At 33.6% G+C, this 19,706-nt stretch overlaps 1 protein-coding gene across 3 annotated transcripts; it reads right to left on the bottom strand.

The window, feature by feature from the left end:
• Positions 1 to 649: 649 nt before the first annotated feature.
• Positions 650 to 14,626, bottom strand: RBM34 (RNA binding motif protein 34). 3 transcript variants are annotated; one of them, XM_051993582.1, is made up of 12 exons: positions 14,485 to 14,548; positions 13,716 to 13,876; positions 13,182 to 13,356; positions 12,359 to 12,501; positions 10,394 to 10,643; positions 9,525 to 9,584; positions 7,538 to 7,581; positions 2,461 to 2,544; positions 2,277 to 2,340; positions 1,993 to 2,032; positions 1,716 to 1,834; positions 650 to 1,002 (listed from the first exon to the last, which is right to left on the bottom strand). In XM_051993582.1, exons 3-12 carry the CDS (start codon positions 13,335 to 13,337, stop codon positions 715 to 717), a joined length of 1,248 nt encoding a protein of 415 aa, XP_051849542.1. In that variant the 5' UTR covers positions 13,338 to 13,356; positions 13,716 to 13,876; positions 14,485 to 14,548; the 3' UTR covers positions 650 to 714. The 3 variants fall into 3 exon arrangements, with proteins under 3 accessions (XP_051849542.1, XP_051849540.1, XP_051849541.1); XM_051993580.1 differs by lacking the exon at positions 13,716 to 13,876 and having other exon boundaries at positions 13,182 to 13,351; positions 14,485 to 14,626; XM_051993581.1 differs by lacking the exon at positions 13,716 to 13,876 and having other exon boundaries at positions 14,485 to 14,591.
• Positions 14,627 to 19,706: the final 5,080 nt, after the last annotated feature.

Below are 19,706 nucleotides of genomic sequence, written 5' to 3'. Positions count from 1 at the left end.
ATATTTTTTTCAGTGACTAAATCATCTCTATTAATAATAACCAATCAGCTTTTATGAAGTATCAATCACTGTATTAACTATAAAATAACATTTATTATTTTTAATATTTTAATGAGAAAGCACAATTTCTAATATTTGCATTATTAAACAACAGCTAACAACTCATTTATCAAAATCATCCAAATCAAGTGTCTCAATGTGTTAGTGGCTGCAAGAGTAGCACAACCAGTCTAGGAGGCAGAAAGACAGCTTCTGACATATATTAGCTATATGATTATGCCAAATCACTAAAATCTCCAGACCCCTCCCCTCCCAAGAAACATTTTTTAAGACCCTGGCATTCAGGAATTAACCAATTCCTATCAATTGTGAAAATGTCTGTTTTGAGGAGCTCCCTACACAGACAAAACAACAGATTCATGTCAAAAAAAAAAAAAAATCAAAAAATTTGAAAAAGCAACTAGAAAAATAGGTTTTAAGAAAGAAATATTATAATTTAGTCATAGTCCTTCCTTTTGAGGGGCTATCTATAATTTAAATTTTAAAATATACTGCTAAAGGAGGTAAGTTTTATAATTTGGATCAGCCACCAGAAGCTAGGGTTGCCAGATTTCAAGAATATCTTTTTTATAAATGAACAGTTCTCACATTCATTAAATAAAACAACTTTATTAGTAAATTATCCAACAAGTATAAAGGTCTCAGACTGATTCTCTATTTGTGCTTTTCCATTCGCTTTTTACTTTTTCCACTTTTTTGCCATTTCTTCTTCTTCTTCAAGGGATTAGCTTTTTCTCCAGCAAATGCATTTTCAGAATGCTGTCCTGTGTTTTTAAGAGGAAAATTAAGTTTGTGTTTAAATTTGGTGGAATTCTCCAAAACTTTGCCTGGCGTATGTGATAGCTTAGCCTTTTCATTATTAACGTAACGCTTGACTCGTAGTTTCCTTCCCATTAATTCAGAGTTGTTTAATTTCAAAGCAAGCTGTACAGCATCAGTATTCTGAAGAAATAATTCAAAGATTAATTACTACCACACAAGATTTCATGCTAAATTAAACATATGTGCAAAGAAAGCAAATAAATGATAATGTATCAGAGCAGTAACTTTTCACTTTCAATACTAACTACAGAATCCTTTATTTTTTCTTGCCTTAAAATCTCACCTCATGGGTGCAGCAGAAAGAGAATCTAAAGCTAACAAGATAAGGGTTTCAAAGATCCAAGCTGTCTAGAAGAACACTATTGTGTAGCCTTATATCACAGGGGCTCAGTTTTTTCTACAAAATATGGAAAGCATTGCATATGATGCCTTCCAAGTCTCAGCTCTGTAATTCTGTGGTACTGTGTAAATGAAAATCACATATATTTTTTTGAAGCCCATATTACTTAAAATATAAGCTAATGGCAAAGTTTTATTTCAAAATGGAAAAGTGAGCCATAAATTCACACACTTTTAAAAAACAATTTTAAACATATTAAGTTTTGGCAAAGGCAGACTAAACATTGCTAGGAAATTTTTTTTTATCACAAAAGTATTTGTTGTAATAGTCTTTATTATGATATACAGTTGAAACTGTATTAATTTTTTCTTAATTCTTAATTCTTAATTTGAGAATGGAGATTAACAATATAAGGCTAAGTATTAACACAGTATTATTTTAGATAATCTTAAACTATTATATATAGCTATCAAATAGCATTAATTTTTCATACCTCAAAGAGCACATAGCCACATCCTTTGCCAATTCCAGTGACTTTATTTCTCACAATTTTTACTGCTAAAACACTTCCACAGTCAGAGAAATGCTCTTGAATTGCGGTCTCTTCAATTTCTACAAGCAAATTCAATGAAACAAGAAATTCATATATTTAAAAAAAATTTTAAAGTATATCTAACAAAATTTATTTTAGCATATTTGTCTATATGTTAACAATTTTTCAATGTTACAAGTCAATTTTAAATCAGAAATCAAAAAACAAATCAACTTACTGTAAGGGAGGTTCCCCACAAATACCGATCTTTTGCCTCTCTGAAACAAAAATTTAAATTTAATATGTTAAAAGCCAAAAATGAAATCAAGAGAGCTATCTAAATAACAGGACTAGTACTGAATGATTAAGTTCTGCTCAAGTAGTTAGGAAGCACTTCTACCATTACAACTCTAAAATGGAGACCAAGTCAAGTTGTGTTCTTTTCTGTCTTCCTTTAAAGGTCACTTTAAAAATATATATTAAATAGAATTCCGAAATTTCAAAAATATAATCCTAACTTACCAAAGGAGTGTCTGATATAAGTTCAACTCTGATGGGAAATCCCTCTGCAATCTGAGCACCATTTCTATTAAGGATATAAGGAAGAAGGTTAAAGGAATAAGGAATAAATTACAAAGATTATCTAAGAATGACAAAAGAAAAAATAAAATTTTACTTCAGAGGTAATATCAAAAGATAAAATTACCTTTTCAATGCCTTTTCAGCAGCACTCTCTTCCTTAAAAACAACATAACCATTAATACTCTTCTGTTCAGGATGAACTTCACGTCTACAAAACAACAGTGATTATGGAAATTTTTTTTTTTTACTTTCTAAAATATAATAATTCTCTTATTTCTTATACTTGGTCAATACTCAATAAACAATTATTTTCAAAAAAAAATTGGTTCTTTATATAAAAATAATATAAAAATGACCATAAAGAGACTATTCAAATTGAGGGACAATTTATGGGACAATAAACAGATAAGCTGTCCTTACAGATAGCTACTGTTGTAGAGAACTGGTAATTTGTCTTTGTGACTCTCATCCATTCTATCTCATCCAAATTTCAGGACACTGCAATTTAAAACTGGTGAAGGGAAGCAGTTGCCAGACAAGAGTTTGTAGCATTGGAAGTCACAGGGAAATATGTTTGTGGATCAAATAATAATGATTCCCATGTTCTTCCTACTATCAGGGGTAATACTGATAAGATTATTGTCTCCAGAATCTTAGAAAGGTGGGGTGGGGAAAGGGAGAGGCACAATGCCTAGATAAAGACCTGGTTTCTAGTGGATGGTTGGATAGTTCATATACTATATGAAGCATGACCTAGGACAGGCTAGATACAGAGTATGAGTTGAATTTTATTTCCAACCAAAAAGAAAAGATGACAGTGCTTTTGTACACCAAAAAGAAAAAAGAAAGCTGGGAGGGATGGGGACATACACTGAAAGAAGACATCAATTACTAACAGAGATGTTTGTAATTCTCATCTCTAAAAATTTTTTTCTAAGATTTTTATCAATTGAAAGGTAGCCTTGATAAAAAAAAAAAAAAAATGCAACCAGACAGCCTTTTACAGATGATTTTCTATATCACATCCCACTTTATACTCATACAAATGAGAAGAATATAATACCTTACTTTCTCAATTGTTTAGTGATTTTTTTATTTTTATTTTATTTATTTTTTTTTTTTTGTTTAGTGATTTTTTTAAAAAAGCTTTTTATTTTGTAGAACTCAATGATGCCTTAGGGCAAGTGTCTAGTCTTGGTTTGCTGAGAGTATCGCTATGCTTATGTATCCTGTGCCCAACTCTACTCCATTCTCACCCTGGCACAATAGACTTTTCCTGCCAACGCTCTAAGTTGTCTTTGACTGGAAAATGCCACATCTCCTCAATGTCTGTCATATAAAGATAAATATGCATATTTCTGTGACAAATGTAACTAGAAAGATAATTTTGTTCAAAGATCCATTTTACTGTTAAGGTTAAAAAGAAGACAATAAACTCTTAGTCACATATAAGATAGTATTAATTTCACCAAATCCCAATACAATAAAAAAATCCTTAGTAAAATTCATGACACTACAAAAGGGAAATTAGTCTGACCACATATACTGAATGAAAAATGCAATGCCCAGGGAAGTGTAGTCAATTGGCATTTATGAAGCATCTAATATGTACGAGACACTATATTAAATGGTAGTTAGAATTATAAAAGTAGTCCATTGAATTAATTTAATAAGCATATAATGGAAGAGCATCACAGATGAACAATGAGTTTGATAAAATTAGAGGAAGAGCTTTTATTATATTACAACAATTATAAAATATGACACTCATACAAAAATAGAAGTTCCATGGGACAGATTAGACAAAAAAAAAATCAAGAATCAAATATTTGTACATTTGATGTACAATGTATATGTAAACTCCCACTCCTTCCCCCCCAAAAAAAGAATTGTTGAGAAAACTAAAGAAATTCAAAAGAAAATAGGCTGAAGACCTGAAGCTTACACCATAATAAGCTCCAAAAGGAAACATGACCCAAGTATAACATCACATTGTAAAGGAATCAGAGAACTGATAGTAATACATTTCAGAGCCATGACTAGGGAAAAAACTTCTAAGCAACAAGATTATAGAAGACAATAGGAAGCTTCAATCATAAAAATTAAAAAGGCTTTTGTACATACTGAATCAATAGCTGGAATAAAGAGACATATCTGATAAAAGTTTAATTCCATAGGATCACAGAGGCCTTCTAAGTTCATATCACTGAGGAACCTGGGGCTCTAGGAGCTTCTGAGTAACCTGCCTCATAAATCCAGTGATCTGATTAAGGCAGAGTAAAGGATGGAGATTATATCTTTATTCTTGGATGCCAAGCCTTTCTTAATGTAGCCTAAGTTTCTGTTAATTTTTATGGCCATTGAAGAGTGACATGTTCTATCTGTGAATCTGATTTTTTTTAAATTCAAGTATTAACACTCTACAAAAATTTAAGACTTTACCTTTAATTGGCAGAATTAAAATTACAACTCAAATAGCAATAAAAAGACAATATAGGCACAAGCAGGCTATACCCCTATATACTAATAATCTAGATGAAAAATGGGATCAAAGGCAAGAGTGATGAGTGGGTAGGCCAGTCATTAAGCAGAAATGGAAGATAGCAGGTGAGCAGCCCACTGCTTTCAACAGAGGAACTTCTCTAGCATGGTAAAGCTAAGAGTGCACAGATGATAAGAAATTGAGAGATCTCTATAGTTAATAAAAGGCAATTCCAATAAAATCATCTATTCAGTAAAGGGATAGGAAGAAAATTAACAATAAAAATGCTAAAATAATCTGTAATCAGAATGCAGTACAGCGGCACTAAAGGTACATTACCCTCAACAATTCTTTCAGAGCCTAGTAACACATATATATGGACCAGACAGAAATAAGAGGCAAAAATGTACCTAACTTCCCACAACTCCTTGAAAAGTACTTACACAAAAAGTTATTATCTTGGGTAGGCAGAGCTGAGATAGCCAGTGAAGTCAGGGACTAACTGGAATTCTCCCTCAAACTTCTCCAAATACCATTAGGCAGTGAGTCTAAACACTTTCTAGAGGGTTTGGACCCACAAAAAAACTTGTATGAAGCAATTTTCCAGTCAAAGACAATTTAGAAGGTCGGCAGGAAAAGTACCAGCGAGACTGGAGCTGAGTCGGGCACAGGATACATGAGCACAGCCATACTTCCAGCAAACCAAGAACAGGCCTTGGAAGTCACGGAATCAGTGGCAGCAACATCAACAGTGGCTTCTCGTGCTCTTAACTCACAGAGTAAGGGGTTTAAACAGCTGGTCAGAAGGACATTAAAAATGATCTCTTTGCAAGTCCTGAGATAGGCCTATTGATTTGCCTATACTTAATATGGATCGCAGTCCACAGACCCAGGTCAAGGAGGAGCATTAGCAAACAAGAACTTAATGGCCACAATGGAGAACCTTCCTTACAGTTCCGGGATAGAAAAGAGTCCTTGCGGTCACTCACAGACCAGAGCACAGGTCAAAAGGTTACTAAACACACCTCTCCTTAGATCATACCACCTCAGAAGAATTGAAAACTTACAGATCCCTAGAAGGGTCTCTGAAAATAGTTGCATGCAAAATCCCTAAAGCTTGGAACAGTGCACCATCCACACTGGAAGCAAAGCCACAGTATTTGCAAAAAAGATTTTTGAAGCAAGTTTCTCTGATGAAGGCCTCATTTCTTAAAACAGGGAATTGAGTCAAATTTATAAAAAATAAAAGATATTCATTCCTCAATTGATAAAGTGATCGAAAGATACAAACATCTTTCAAGTAAAATAATCAATGCTATTTACAGCCATATTTTTAAAAATATTCTAACTCAGTAATGCAAATTTAAGCACTTCTGAGGTTTTACCTCAGATTGGCTAACTGGCCAGAAAAGGAAAATGACAAATGTTGGAGGGAATGTGGGGAAAGTGAGACATTAAACAGCTATATAAAACCATGCAGATCTTTTGACCTAACATCACTATTAAGCATATATCCCAAAAGAGATCTGGGGGGAAAAAAGAAAAAGGACCTATATATACAAAGATATTTATAGCAGCTCTTTTCTCAAAGCAAAGAATTAGAAATTGAGAGGATGCTCATCAATTGAGAAATGGTTGAACAAATTGTGGAATATGATTATGATGGAACAATATTGTGCTATAAGAAATGGTTAACAGGAAACTCTCAGAAAAGCTTGGACTTTCATGAGCTCATGAAAAGTGAAATTTACTGTGTACAAAGTAACAACAATATTGTAAGATGAACAACTGTCAATGACTTTGCTATTCTCAACAAATACAATGATCCCAACAAAACTCTAAAGGATTTATAATGAAAAAAATGTATCCAGATCCAGAAAAAGAACTTATTGTGTCTAAATATAAACTGAAACATAATTTTTTAAACTTTATTTTTCTTGAGGTTTTTTTTCGGAGGGGGGGGGAGGGAATAATCTGTTTTCTTTCATAACATGCCTTTTGTGTAAATGTTCACCTTCTCAATGAGGTGGAGTGGGGAGGGAGGAAGAGAGAGAATCTGGAACTCAAGAGTTTTAAAACAAATGTAATTGGGGAAAAATAAAATATTAAATAAGTATAATAAAAGTGATTGTCTTGGAGGAATCAAATTCTAAATGTATGGGAATAAAGGTCCTAAATTTCAATGCATCACAGATTAAAATATACTTTAAAGGCTAGATTGGAAATCTAATGAATTATGTAATAAAACACAATTTCTTTAAAAAAAATTAGGCTCAGAATTCTTAAAAAATTGCCTTGCTTAGGAAACTTATAGAATATAATTCATTCATAAAGAAATGAAAATGATAACCTAAGTTTCTTTATTTGTACAATGGCGCTAACATTATCAGTAGGACCTACTTTAAAGGGTTACTGTGAAGTTAAAATAATTATGAAAAAAGATTCATTAACTTTAAAAGATTCATTAATGTCATTACTTCAACACAAGGCAATTAATCAAACACTACAAAGCAATATATAAAGACAAATTTCTTGGGCAATAACCTAAAAAAAATTTTTTTCTGGCCATACACATTTTTTCCCCATTTTTAATAGGCTTTTAATATGCCAAATACATGCAAAGTTAGTTTTCAACTTCACCTCTGTAGAACCTTGTAATAACTTAAAATTTTAAAGAAAAATTTTAACTTATAGACTTTTTCTTCAATAATTAACTTACTTTATTGCAGCAATCTTTTTGGATAAATTGCTCTTTGCTGGAATCTTCAAAACAAAAAAAAAATTTCTTCAATCTTATATACAGGAAAGAAAGAAAATTTCAAAGTCTACAAAATATGCTACATTAAAAAACCAAACCATGAAATTTGTTACACTATAATTGAATATATTCCTAGAAGAAAAAAATAAAAGCAATAGCAAAAGTTTCAAATAACCTCATTTAAAAAAAAAAAAAACAACAGCATAAGCATGAAGATGCCCTTCTCATGGGGTTCATTCCTTTAAGTATTTGTAGATTGTTTTATGCTATATTTAACAGAAACTTATTGGTGTCTCTTGTTTTTCATTACCAGCATTTCCTAATATAAACCTTCCCTCAACCCAAAATCATACTTTATAACAAAACAAAGAGGGGAAAAAAAAGAGAGAAGTCAACAAAACAAACCTACACATTAATTAACCAACTCTAAACTATAAATTTCTTTGTTAATGACAAGTAAAAATATTTCATGAGAAATTAGCAAAAATGGCCTGAGGCTCTAATTGGTGAATACTAAAGATGAGTAAGATAAGAACTTATAACAGAAATAAATCTCCACAAACACATACATACAACTGCTGCTCCATATAGAGGAGAGCCTATAGTATTTTTGCAGAGGAGAATCTTTTGTACTTTGTCCTGACCTTGTGTGACAGAGACACTTACTTGCCAAATACACATTTTATCAATATTCTCATTTTTAGGCAGTAAATGAGATCTGCTTCTGACAAACTATTTTTCATACCAGAACTACTTGACAAAAGAATGTAAATAAAAACAGTAATACACTGCCAATTTCAAAGTAACTGCAATGATCAATATTGATCCCTGGGAAAATAGAAGATGTCCCCTCCTCACTAGTGAAATGGAATGATGTATATGCACTTTTGCTTTAGATTTGCTTACATTTTTCAATGTTATAAGAAATGAATCATGAAGTGTGTGTGTGTGTGTATGTGTGTGACAAAAGAAGTAAACTAGGCAGTGATTCTATTATTTTAAAAAACCATAAACATCATTAATTGAAGGGGGAATTATTATCTATCCAAAAATCCCCAAATTTAAAAATTTTATGAACCAAAAAAATTATGAAACTGAAAAATAAGTAACTGAATGCTATTTATAAATTCATTCATAAATACTTAGTGTCTTCTATATACAAAGCACTTAGTATTGAGATACAAAGATGAATGTAATAGTGTAATAGTGTATAAATAAAATATACAGACAGAAGCAGCTAGGTGATGAAATAGACAAGAGTACTGGGTTTGGAACTGGAAGATTTATCTTCAAAAGTAGTACCTACTAGCTGTGTCACCCTGGACAAGTCACTAAACCCTGTTTGCCTCAGTTTCCTCATCTATCAAATGAGCTAGAGAATGCAATGGCAATCAAATGGGGTTAAAGAGAATCAGACATGACTAAAAAATAGCTTCACAACATATTATTATACAAAGCAGTATATAATAAAATACTATAGATTCATTCATCAAAATACCCACATTTATTAAGCACTTTCTATGAACAATGCATTTGAGAATTATGAATCAAATTCTATGGGAATCTGAGGAGGAAGACAGAATTTCCAGAGAAGAGAGGTTATCCAACAAAAAGTTTCATGGAAAAATTGGTATTTGGAATGTCCTTAAAGAACAGGTAGGCTTTCAGCACTTTAAAAAAAAAAAAGGAGGGGGGAGGGGGAGAGGGAGAGAGAAGAATAGCCATCACAGGAGGAAAGAATAGTTTAAACAATTATGTGAAAGAAAATATAGGTTACATCTGATGAATGATTAGTAGACATGTTCACTAAATAAAAAAGATTTTTGCAGTGAGCGATGGTACTATAAAGGTTAGTTGAGGCTAGACTTCTACCCTATACCAATCTTTATGCCAATAAGAGATTTACACATAATAAAACCACTGTAGTATTTAAAAGGAAACAACATACCAAAGAACGAAATCGTACACATTCTATTTGTCCATACTCTTTAAAAAATGATTTCAGTTCCTACAAATGAAACAAAACATCATTATATTTTCAGATAAAAAAAAAATCAATAAAAATTTCCATTGCCAATATGTAAAACCAACTAAAATTTAATTACTAATTTTCAAGCAAAAGAATAGTTAAGGAGCAAATGGCCGACTTCCAGCTTGTCAGGGAAAAAAAAAACTTACCAATACTGTACAGGTAACAGTTAAATCTAATTCCAATTCTTGGTAATTCACAGTATCACCATTCACCTGAACTATTATAACAATAGCCTTCTGATTGGTCTTCCCTGCCTCATGTTTCTCCCCACTCCAGTTCATCTCTATTCAGTTGTCCAAACCATCTTCCTAAAATCCAAATCTGACCAAGTCATCTTTTCTCTTCCATGCAATCAACTCCCATGGCTTCCTATTAACCTCTGGGATCAAATGTAAAATCTTGTTTGGCTTTTAAAGCACTTCATAACTTGGTCTCTTTGTACATTTCCAGTGCTCTTACACCATATTACCATCTACATAGTCTAGTTATAATAATCTCTTTACTGTTCCTTGAACAAGATATTTAATCTCTCCTATTTTTCATTTGCTATCTCCATGCCTGGAATGTTCTCCTTTGCTCCTCCTCCTCAATTCTTTCAAGATTCAGCTAAAATCCCAACTTCTCTAAGAAACCTTTCCCAATCCTATAACAGAGCTTTCTCTTAAAAACTACCTGTTTCTATATAGATCTTTGAGTGTGAACTCCTTAAGGGCAGGGCACTTTTTTGCCTTCATTTGTGGTAACATAAACTACTATAAATCTCTACAATCCATATATTCACTTACCTTTTTTTTACACGTGACAGGTAAATTCCCCACAAATACAGTTCTCTTATTCTTTATTCTTTCCTCTGCCTCATTGATTTGAATCTTCTTTCTTTTATTTAACTCAAATGAATAATTTGAATTATCAAGTATTTTACCATTTGCTGTTTTGCCATTACTACTTGCTTGAGAAATTTTCTGTTTTTTCATTTGTTTAGTTTGTACTTTTTCTTCTTCCTCTTCAAGATCAGCAGATACCAAAGCACTTTCTCTGTAAAAGGCAAAATGTACACAAGAAAATGGTGTGTCAAAAACAAGTTAAGAAATATCACTTCCAACTGAATATTTCAAAACATGGAAAAAAAAGTTAAATAAAACACGTGATTAGTTCTTTAACACTGTTCTTATTTCATTAAGTCTAAAAATCAAAAATGTATTCTATTTTTTAAAAAAAGACTATCTAATAAATTCACTTCTTTCACATTTCCCTTTTTTAACAACAAGCTATGGTATTTCTAGGCACTGCACCTAAAATGGTCAATACACAAATATACATGTATATTAAGTACCACATTCACAACAGTCATATTCCCTATCCATAATTTTATTTCTTCCAAGTTATATTAATGCAAACTAAGACTAAAAATTTTAAATAGCAATCATGAGAAAAATAAACTTTTTGTTTCAGTGTTATTATATGAGACAAGATATTAAATTCTTGTATTTATTAAACACCTACTATATGTAGTGCACTGTTTTAGGAATTCAAAAAGGATATAAGACCTTAGCCTCAAAAAGTTCACAATCTAATTTAACAGATTTATCATGCACTTAAGTAACCATTATCAGTCAGGTTTAAGGTAAGTGGAAATAAGAGATCCAAAGCCCTACAAGAAATTGAAAAAGGATGAGTAACTTCAGTTACCATTAAAGAAAGCTTTACAGAAATGAGGATGAGTCCCTTCCAGGATTTAGAAAAGAACAAAGCAAAGAAAAAAGGACAGGAGAAATAGCAATGAGTGCACTTAAGTATGAATAAATTATAGAATACCTGAAAGAAAATAGTATGAGGAAAATCAAAAGACAATTCATAAAATTAACAGAAAATCTTCTCATTTCTTGATGTTCAAAGATGAGCCTTGGGTCCACTCAAAGGGTTGCAATAACGTGTGTTTCCATGTGAATTTCAAGACTTAAGAGTCTAACATTATACATTTTCCAAATTTCATATTAGTCTTTATGTGAATATTTTAATATACTCTATAGTCCATCTATTAAAATTTCCATCTATCTCCTCTAACCTACTTTCTGACAAAACTCAGTCTGATCCTCTGTTTTCATCCCTGTTTTGTATGATACCAGATTCTATCCCTAATCCCAAGGAACAGTACCCTTCACAAAAGGATGACTAAGGGTCAGTTGTCCTTGCAGGCAGCAAGGTGGCAACAATGTTGCTATGTACAATATACTTCTGGTTCTACTCACTTCCCTATGGATCAGTTCATTTAAGTTTTCCCAGGTTTTCTGAAACCATCCTACTCATTATTTCTGATAACACAATTGTATTCCTTCACAAACATATAACTTGTTCAGCCATCCCTCAATTGATGGACATCCCCTCAATTTCCAACTCTTTGCCACCACAAAAAGAGTTGCTATAAATATTTCTGTACATAAGGGTCCTTTTCCTTTTCTTTTTCCATCTCTTTGGAACATAAATCTAGTAGTGTTTATTGCTGGATCAAAGGGTATGTGATTTTATAGCCCTTTAGGCACAGTCGTGAATTGCTTTCCAGAATTGTTAGATCACAATTCCAATAATTTATTAGTGTTCCAATTTTTCAATAATCCCTTCAACATTTGCTATTTTCCAATTCTGTAATATTCATCAATATGATCAGTAAGGTGAAATAAGGTAGAAGCAAGAATAACAAAGCAGGACTTGGAATTTCAATATTTTGAACAGCCTCTTAACCTTGGACTGACCTGTGTGCCAATCTTTTATCTGCATCAGAAAGATCTTTCTTCATTATGATTTTCTTTGCAGGCATTTGTTCAACAGCAGCACTAGTTCTCTGATTGTGCAATACAATTTCATCTTCATTATGTTTTCTCTTCTTACCATTAGCCTTTAAAAGAAATTAAGCTCTATATGAGTTTTCATTCAGCACAAATAACAACTTAACCAAAATCCTATTCTTTTCCTGTCTCCCTGCCCTTCCTCACTCAATTGGCAAAACCTTCCACTCTAAAATTATACTCTGTCTCTCCACCAATCTCCTTAGGGGGTCAGCCTTTTCATTTAACTTTCTCTGTATCCTCAGCACTTACCATAATGTCTGGGACATACTCCCTGACTGACACCTGATGATATCATAGATTTGGAGTCAGGACACTAATTCTGTTTCTTATTATCTTTATGACCCTGGGATAGGCACCTCATCTTTCTGGGCCTCAGTTTCCTCATCATAAGCTGAGGAGGTTGAACTAGATTCTGAGATTCTTTATGACTATAAATATAGGATCTTATGAGTTCCTTATATAACTAAACACAGAGCATAACCCGATGGGGAGAACTGGTCTCCTACTGACTTTTTGTATAAAGAGTAGATCTTCCTAATAGGAAAGATATAAAATCACATCCAATTTCTGACCTAGGACAGTCACTTAATCTGCTACATGCCCCCAAGAAATCCTCTAAGAATTGCAAAGCCATTCCAATGAATATATATTCAAAGAGGAAGTGAAATTAAATTTCAGCCTGGAGAGAAAAGTGTTTGCTGAGGCACAGGAACATCTCCTGACTTACTTCTTTAGCAGCCACATACACAGGTTGCTGAGCTTGTGCTGATGAGGAGCTGAAGAGAGATGCCAGGTGGCTCTTGACGCTCTTACAAGGTTTATTTTGAAACAAACTGCCGGCCACTTGTCCAACCTGATATTCTCCAGATGAGGAGCTGCTCATTTTATCTTCCACTGCTTTGCTAGAAAGAAATAAAACCATGTTTGAGGCACTTTAAGATTTGCAAAGGGCATTTCAAATATCTTGTTTGCTCCCCAGAAAAACCCTTTTAAGCCATTCCCATTTAACAAGTAAGCAAACTGAGGTTAAAAGAGTTTAAATGACTTAACTGGGGCAACAGTCAATTATTGCTCCCTTGTATATACATCATTTAGCACAAAGCTTGGCACCTAACAAGTGCTTGTTAACTGATTAATGTGTAAGAGAAGGAATTTGAATCCAGGGCTTTCTTACTTCCAGTCTAGCTGTTTTATTCATAGTGCCACAGTTTATGTAGTTTTAAGGTTTGCAAAACTACACATATAGATGATATAGATTTACCTAGATACTTCTATCTCTGGTCCAGCTGAGCGGATCAGTGGATTGAGCGTAGGAGCAGGAGTCAGGAAGATCTGAGTTCAAATCCAGACTCAGACACTTGCTAATTGTGTGACCATGGGCACAGCCCTTCACCCTGTCTGTTTCCTCATCTGTGAAATGAGCTGGAGAAGAAAATGGCAAACCACTATAATATCTCTGCCAAGAAAACTCCAAATGGGGTAGCTTAGAGTAGGAAACTGAACAAAGGAGATACAGAGGTACAGAGGAGTGTGTATGTCTAGTATATATAGATATGCATAAAATAAGTGTACATAAGTACACACATAGATATTAATTTGATCCTCACAAGAGTCCTGCGACTTAGGTGCCGTAATTATTCCTCTTTTATAGATAACGAAAAGGCGGCTTCAGGAGGCTGTTATTTCTCCTATGTTAGTAAACATTAGAGGCAGAACTCGAACCCAGGTCTTCCCGCCTCCCTGTCCTGTCTCTCTACCACGCCAGCCCGCAGCCCGGGAAGGGCAGGAGGCTCGAGGTATCCTGCTCTTGGCGGGGGAGTCGCGGAGACGACTTTCGCGGGCATGTCTGCTAACCTCAACCTCTGCAGGCAGAGGGGCCAGCTTAGGCTCGGCAGCCCCAGCTGCAGAACTGCCCGGAGGGGTAGCAAGGCCTCCTCCTCCAGGAATCAGCAAAGATCCGGAAGTGGAGAAAGGGAGGGAGAAAAGGGTAGTCCCCGGGGTGCGCTTGCGGGCTTACACACGTTCCTCACCTGTCTCCGGGATGTTTCTTTTTCTTCCGCTTAATCTTCCCTTCAGTCGCCATCTTGGCCGCAAGACTACGTCTCCACTGGATATGGACCACGTGGTCTTGTCAACTTCTGGTGCTCGAGACGTCATTTCCGCTTTGGCGCATCGCCCTTTTCCCTTCCCTCGCATTCTTCCCCCTCCCGACCCAAGTCTGAAGCTTTATTTCTGAACTTGTTGATGGCTTATAAATCGTCGTTTCGTAATTACAGCAAATAATGGCAAAGTTTAGCATTGAAAAAATAGACCGGCCTCCTTTCCGTTTTGTGAATATGGTATATTGCAATTACTGTTTTGGAGATGGAGAATTATGAAGGATTATACTGAATGAATGTGCTTTCAAACATGATGGATGTCTTACGTTTTGCTGATGTAATTTTTTCAAGTTTTTTAAAAAAGGGATGATCCTTGGTTAGGGGATTGAGGAAAAGAACACATTCAGAAATTATGGAGATCTAGAAACAAAAGGTATTTATTAATGATTATTTTTTAAAAGATATTAAGAAAATGGGCAGTTGTGGAATAAGACTGGACTCAACTCACCCCATCTCAAAGAAATCCAGATACTGATAGGTGAGCATCACTGTTATACCTGTAAACTGCAGCTTTGATCAGGAACTTTAGAGGAAATTAAAAAGGGTCAAATTAACAGGCATTTATAAAATACCTACTATGTGCCAGACACTGTGTACTAAGCTCTGGAAGCAATGAAAAAGGCTCAAAGCCCACAATCCAATGAGGGAGGCAATATGGAAGAACCAACAGGTTACCATTGAGGATCAATTAAAAATAATCTCAAAGGGAAGGCTACCAAGAGTAAGGGAGATTTGTAAAGGTTTCCTGATAGAATTTGAATGGAGACTAGAAGAAAGGCAAGGGGCCTTAAGATGAGCAGGGAGAGAATTTCAGGCAAGAGTAGAAATGAACAGAGCTCACGGGTAGATTATATAGTGTAAGGTACAAAAAGGAAGCTATACCATATGTAATTAATGAGATTTATTTCTAGTTGGGAAATCACTCTGTTGTTTCTTATTTGCCATGTCAACCCCACTTATTTTGCCTAGTTTCCAATATTACCCAACTGAAAACTATTATCCAAAATTTCCAATGATCTTTTTTTTTTAGTATACATTTTTTAAAATTACTTTTATTTGTTCTAGCCCCTTATTTTAATTCTTTGAAAATCTTTGTCATATTGTTGAATTGTGTTTTCTATGCCATTTTGTTATCCTCTTCTGTTTTAATGGTGGTTTTATCCCATTCCCATTCAGAGTTATTTATGTTAATTCTTTTTTCCTCCTATTTTTTTATATTTCATATTCTCTGTTTTCTTCCCTTCTTTATAAAGAAGAGGGTGCTGAGAGAAAAGGTTGTGCTTGGCAACAATATTCTAGGTTTGGGGAATTCGCTTCTGCTTCTCCTTCTCTCACAAGGAATGCAGTAATCTTATTCTTTTTTTTTTTTTTTAAACTCCTTTTTGCAACTGAAAAAAGGAGTGGATGCCCATTAACTGGAGAATGGCTGAACAAGCTGTGGTACATGAAAGTAATGGAATATTATTGTTCTATAAAAAAATGATGAACAAACTGATTATAGAAAAGCTTGAAAAGATTTACATGAATTGATGCTGAGTAAGCAAGCAGAACCAGGAATACATTGTACACAATAACAGCAAAACTGTGTGATGATCAACTATGAAAGGCTTTGTTCTTCTCAGTGGTTTAGTGATCCAAAGGAATTCCAATAGACTTGGGACAGAAAATGCCATCTGCATTCAGAAAAGTACTAAGGAGAATGACTATAAATCAACACATGCTATGTTCATTTCTTTTTTCTGTGTTTTTTTTTAATCTCTCCCATAGTTTTCTCCTTTTGTTCTGATTTTTCTCTCCCAACATGATTCATAGAGCAATGTGTATTAAAAATAAATTTAGTACAATAAAAAAGTTAATAAAAAAATAAACCTCCTCTTTGCAATGTATTCCTCTGAGTTGGAGTTCATTTTGTTTAGGATTAATCCTTCCCTTAATCTATCCTCTCTCTTATTCTTCTCTTAACTTCTCCCCTTTCCCAAATTCCCTGCTGAAATAAAGGTATTTTTGTACCCAATTCTTGTGTGCAGTTCAGATGAAGGTGAGCTTCAAGTGTTGCTGACTTCCCCCACCCTTCCTTTTTATAGAATCCTGTAAAGATTCTATGTAAGAATATGTCATATAACTTCAAACCCCAACTATATGACATACTTTTCCCCCTCCTTTCTCCCGCCTTGCCCCTCAGTATATTCCTTTTTCCTTTCCTTTCTTTTAAGATAATCGAAAAATTAAAAACAAAAATCTTTCGGCACCTCTTATTAGGCATCCTCTGTGATCCTTGATAATAGAATTCTGAGGGGACAAGAATCATCTTTCCATCTTAAAAGAAAGGAATAAGCATTTATTAAATACCTACTATGTGTCAGGCACTATGCTAAGTGCTTTACAAATATTATCTCATATTAAAATGTAAACAATTTATTTAATCTTTTATGATTGTGTTCTCATGTTTTGACTTTTAATGATTCTTTTGATTCCTATGTTAAGAGTTCAAAGTTTCCAGAGAGAAGCTAAATCAAGATGGCAAAGTAACAGCATTTTTTCCCCAATTCACCAAGCACACTTCCTCCATGACAACCTAGAAAATGTATCAGACTGAATTTGGATCAGGAAAACCAAGAAAAATTCATAATAAGTCATTTTTCTAGTCAAGGATTCTAAGGAAGATAAAGAGGATGAACATTAGGACAGAAGATGGCCAGGACGCAGAACAGAAGGAATAGGGACAACTTTAGTGGTCAGGAAGTTAAAGAGACAGAAGCTGAACATCGGGACAGAAAGTATCAGGTTATAAAAAGATCCCTGCATTAGAAACAAGTGCCAACTGACAACTCTGTCAACCATTAGTCAGTTCCAGGTCACAGTTCAAGTGGAGAGGAGTGATCTCAAGGGAGACAAGCTCAATCTATAATTTTAAAAATCAAATGTAGAGGGAAAATGGGGAAATTAATAAGAGCTATACAAGTTATGAAAAGAGCATTAACAGCTTGGTAAAAGAAACATATAAAATAATTATAAAGAAATTAATTTCTTTAAAGTTGCAATTGGCCAAATGGGAAAAAAGTTACAAAACTATACTGAAGAAAATAATTCCTTAAAAATTAGAATTGGCACCAGACTAGGTGGCTCAGTAAATAGAGCACCAGCCCTGAAGTGAGGAGGACCTGAATTCCAATCTGGCCTCAGACACTTAACACTTCCTAGCTGTGTGACCCTGGGCAAGTCACTTAACCCAACTGCCTCACCAAAAAAAAAAAAAAAAAAAAAAATTAGAATTGGCCAAATGGAAGCTAATGATTCCATGAGACATCAAGGAACAATAAAACAAATTGGTTTGGTTTTGGTTTTGGTTAAATGACTTTCCTAGGGTCACACAGCTAGGAAGTGTTAAATGTCTAAGTCCAAATTTGAACTCAGATCCTTCTGATTCCAGGGCCAGTACTCTATCTATTATATCTAGCTGCCCCCCTCAAAGGTTTTAAAAAATTGCAAAAATAAAAGAAAATATGAAATATCTCAAAGACAAAACTACTGACCTGGGAAATAGTCTAAAGAGATAATTTTAAAAATCATTGTACTAATTAAAAACTATGAATAACAACAACAATAACTTATTCATCATAGTTTAAGAAATTATAAAGGAAAACTTCTCATATATCTTAGAACCAGAAGCCATAGTGGAAACTGGATGAATCCACTGATCACCTGAAAGAAATAAAAAAAAATAATAATAAAAATCTCTCAGGAATATTATAGCCCAAATTCAGAACTTCCAGATCAAGAATAAAACACTGTTAAAAAAACAAAAACAAAAACAAAAACAACAACAACAACAACAACAACAAAAAAAAAAAAAACAAAGAAATTCAAGGACCATGGAGTCACAATCAGGATCATACAAAATTTATCAGCCTTCAATTTTAAAACACCAAAGGCTTAGAATATGATATTCCAGAATGCAAAGGATCTAAGAGCATAACAAAAAATAAACCAACCAGCAAAACTGAGTATAATCTGACAGAGGGAAAAATGAAACTTTAATGAAATAGAAGAGTTTTAAGCATTCCTGATTAGCAGACTAGTGCTGAATAGAAAATCTGATAGACTCCAGAGAAATACATAAGTAAGAAATCAGAAAGATCAAACCAAGCTTAGACATTTTTATATGGAGGAAGAAGATCTCTCAAACATTATCCTAAGGCCTGGAAGGGAGGTTGCTTAGAGGGAGTCTAAATAGTGGGTCTGGGTGTGATTCTATTATATTAGGATGATCTCAAAAGAAGAATGGAAGGATAAGAAAAAGGAATATACTGAGAGATGGGAGCAAGAAGAGGAAGAATGGGGAAAATTATTTCAGATAAACAGAATACACAGAAGTTTATACAGTGGAAAGGGTTGTGGAGTATACCCATAAAACAAAAGATAACAGAATGAATTAGAAACTAGAATCTAATAATATGTCATGTACAAGGATATTTCAGACAGAAAGATACACATAAAGTTAAAAATAGGGCTGGAGCTGAATCTCTAATGCTTCAAACAATAAATTTCATTAAATGATTGTATATTTGTAACCTTTATCAGATTACTTGCTGTCTTGGGGAGGGGGAAGGTAAGGGAGAGAGGGAGAAAACATTTGGAACTCCAAATCTTACAAAAATGAATGGTGAAAACTACTTTTACATGTAATTGGAAAAATAAAATGCTATTGAATTTTTGAAAATACATTTCATTAAAATGATGACAAAAGTAAAAACATATATCCACATATCTAGGAGATAGCTAAAGCAACTTAGGGTTAAATGTATATCTTTACTTGTTTATATCAGTAAAAGACAAAATGGGTGTGCAATTAAAAAAAACTAAAAAAAAATTTTAAACTTGTAATTAAATATTAAAATATAAATTTTGAAAGAATCAAAAGTAACAAAATTGAAAATAATTTTTAAAAACCCACTGAATTAATAATAAATAAAACTAGGGGTGGGGTTTTTGAGGGAATAAAGCAACCAAAGAGAAAAACTACTGACTAATTTCATTTAAAAATTATTAACAAAAAAATTTTAAAGGTTGGTTCTCAACAAATGAAGAAGAAA

This window comes from Antechinus flavipes, chromosome 4, assembly GCF_016432865.1.
Source record: "Antechinus flavipes isolate AdamAnt ecotype Samford, QLD, Australia chromosome 4, AdamAnt_v2, whole genome shotgun sequence".
Taxonomy (NCBI): Eukaryota; Metazoa; Chordata; class Mammalia; order Dasyuromorphia; family Dasyuridae; genus Antechinus; species Antechinus flavipes.
This window is presented reverse-complemented; position numbering and strand designations above follow the sequence as displayed.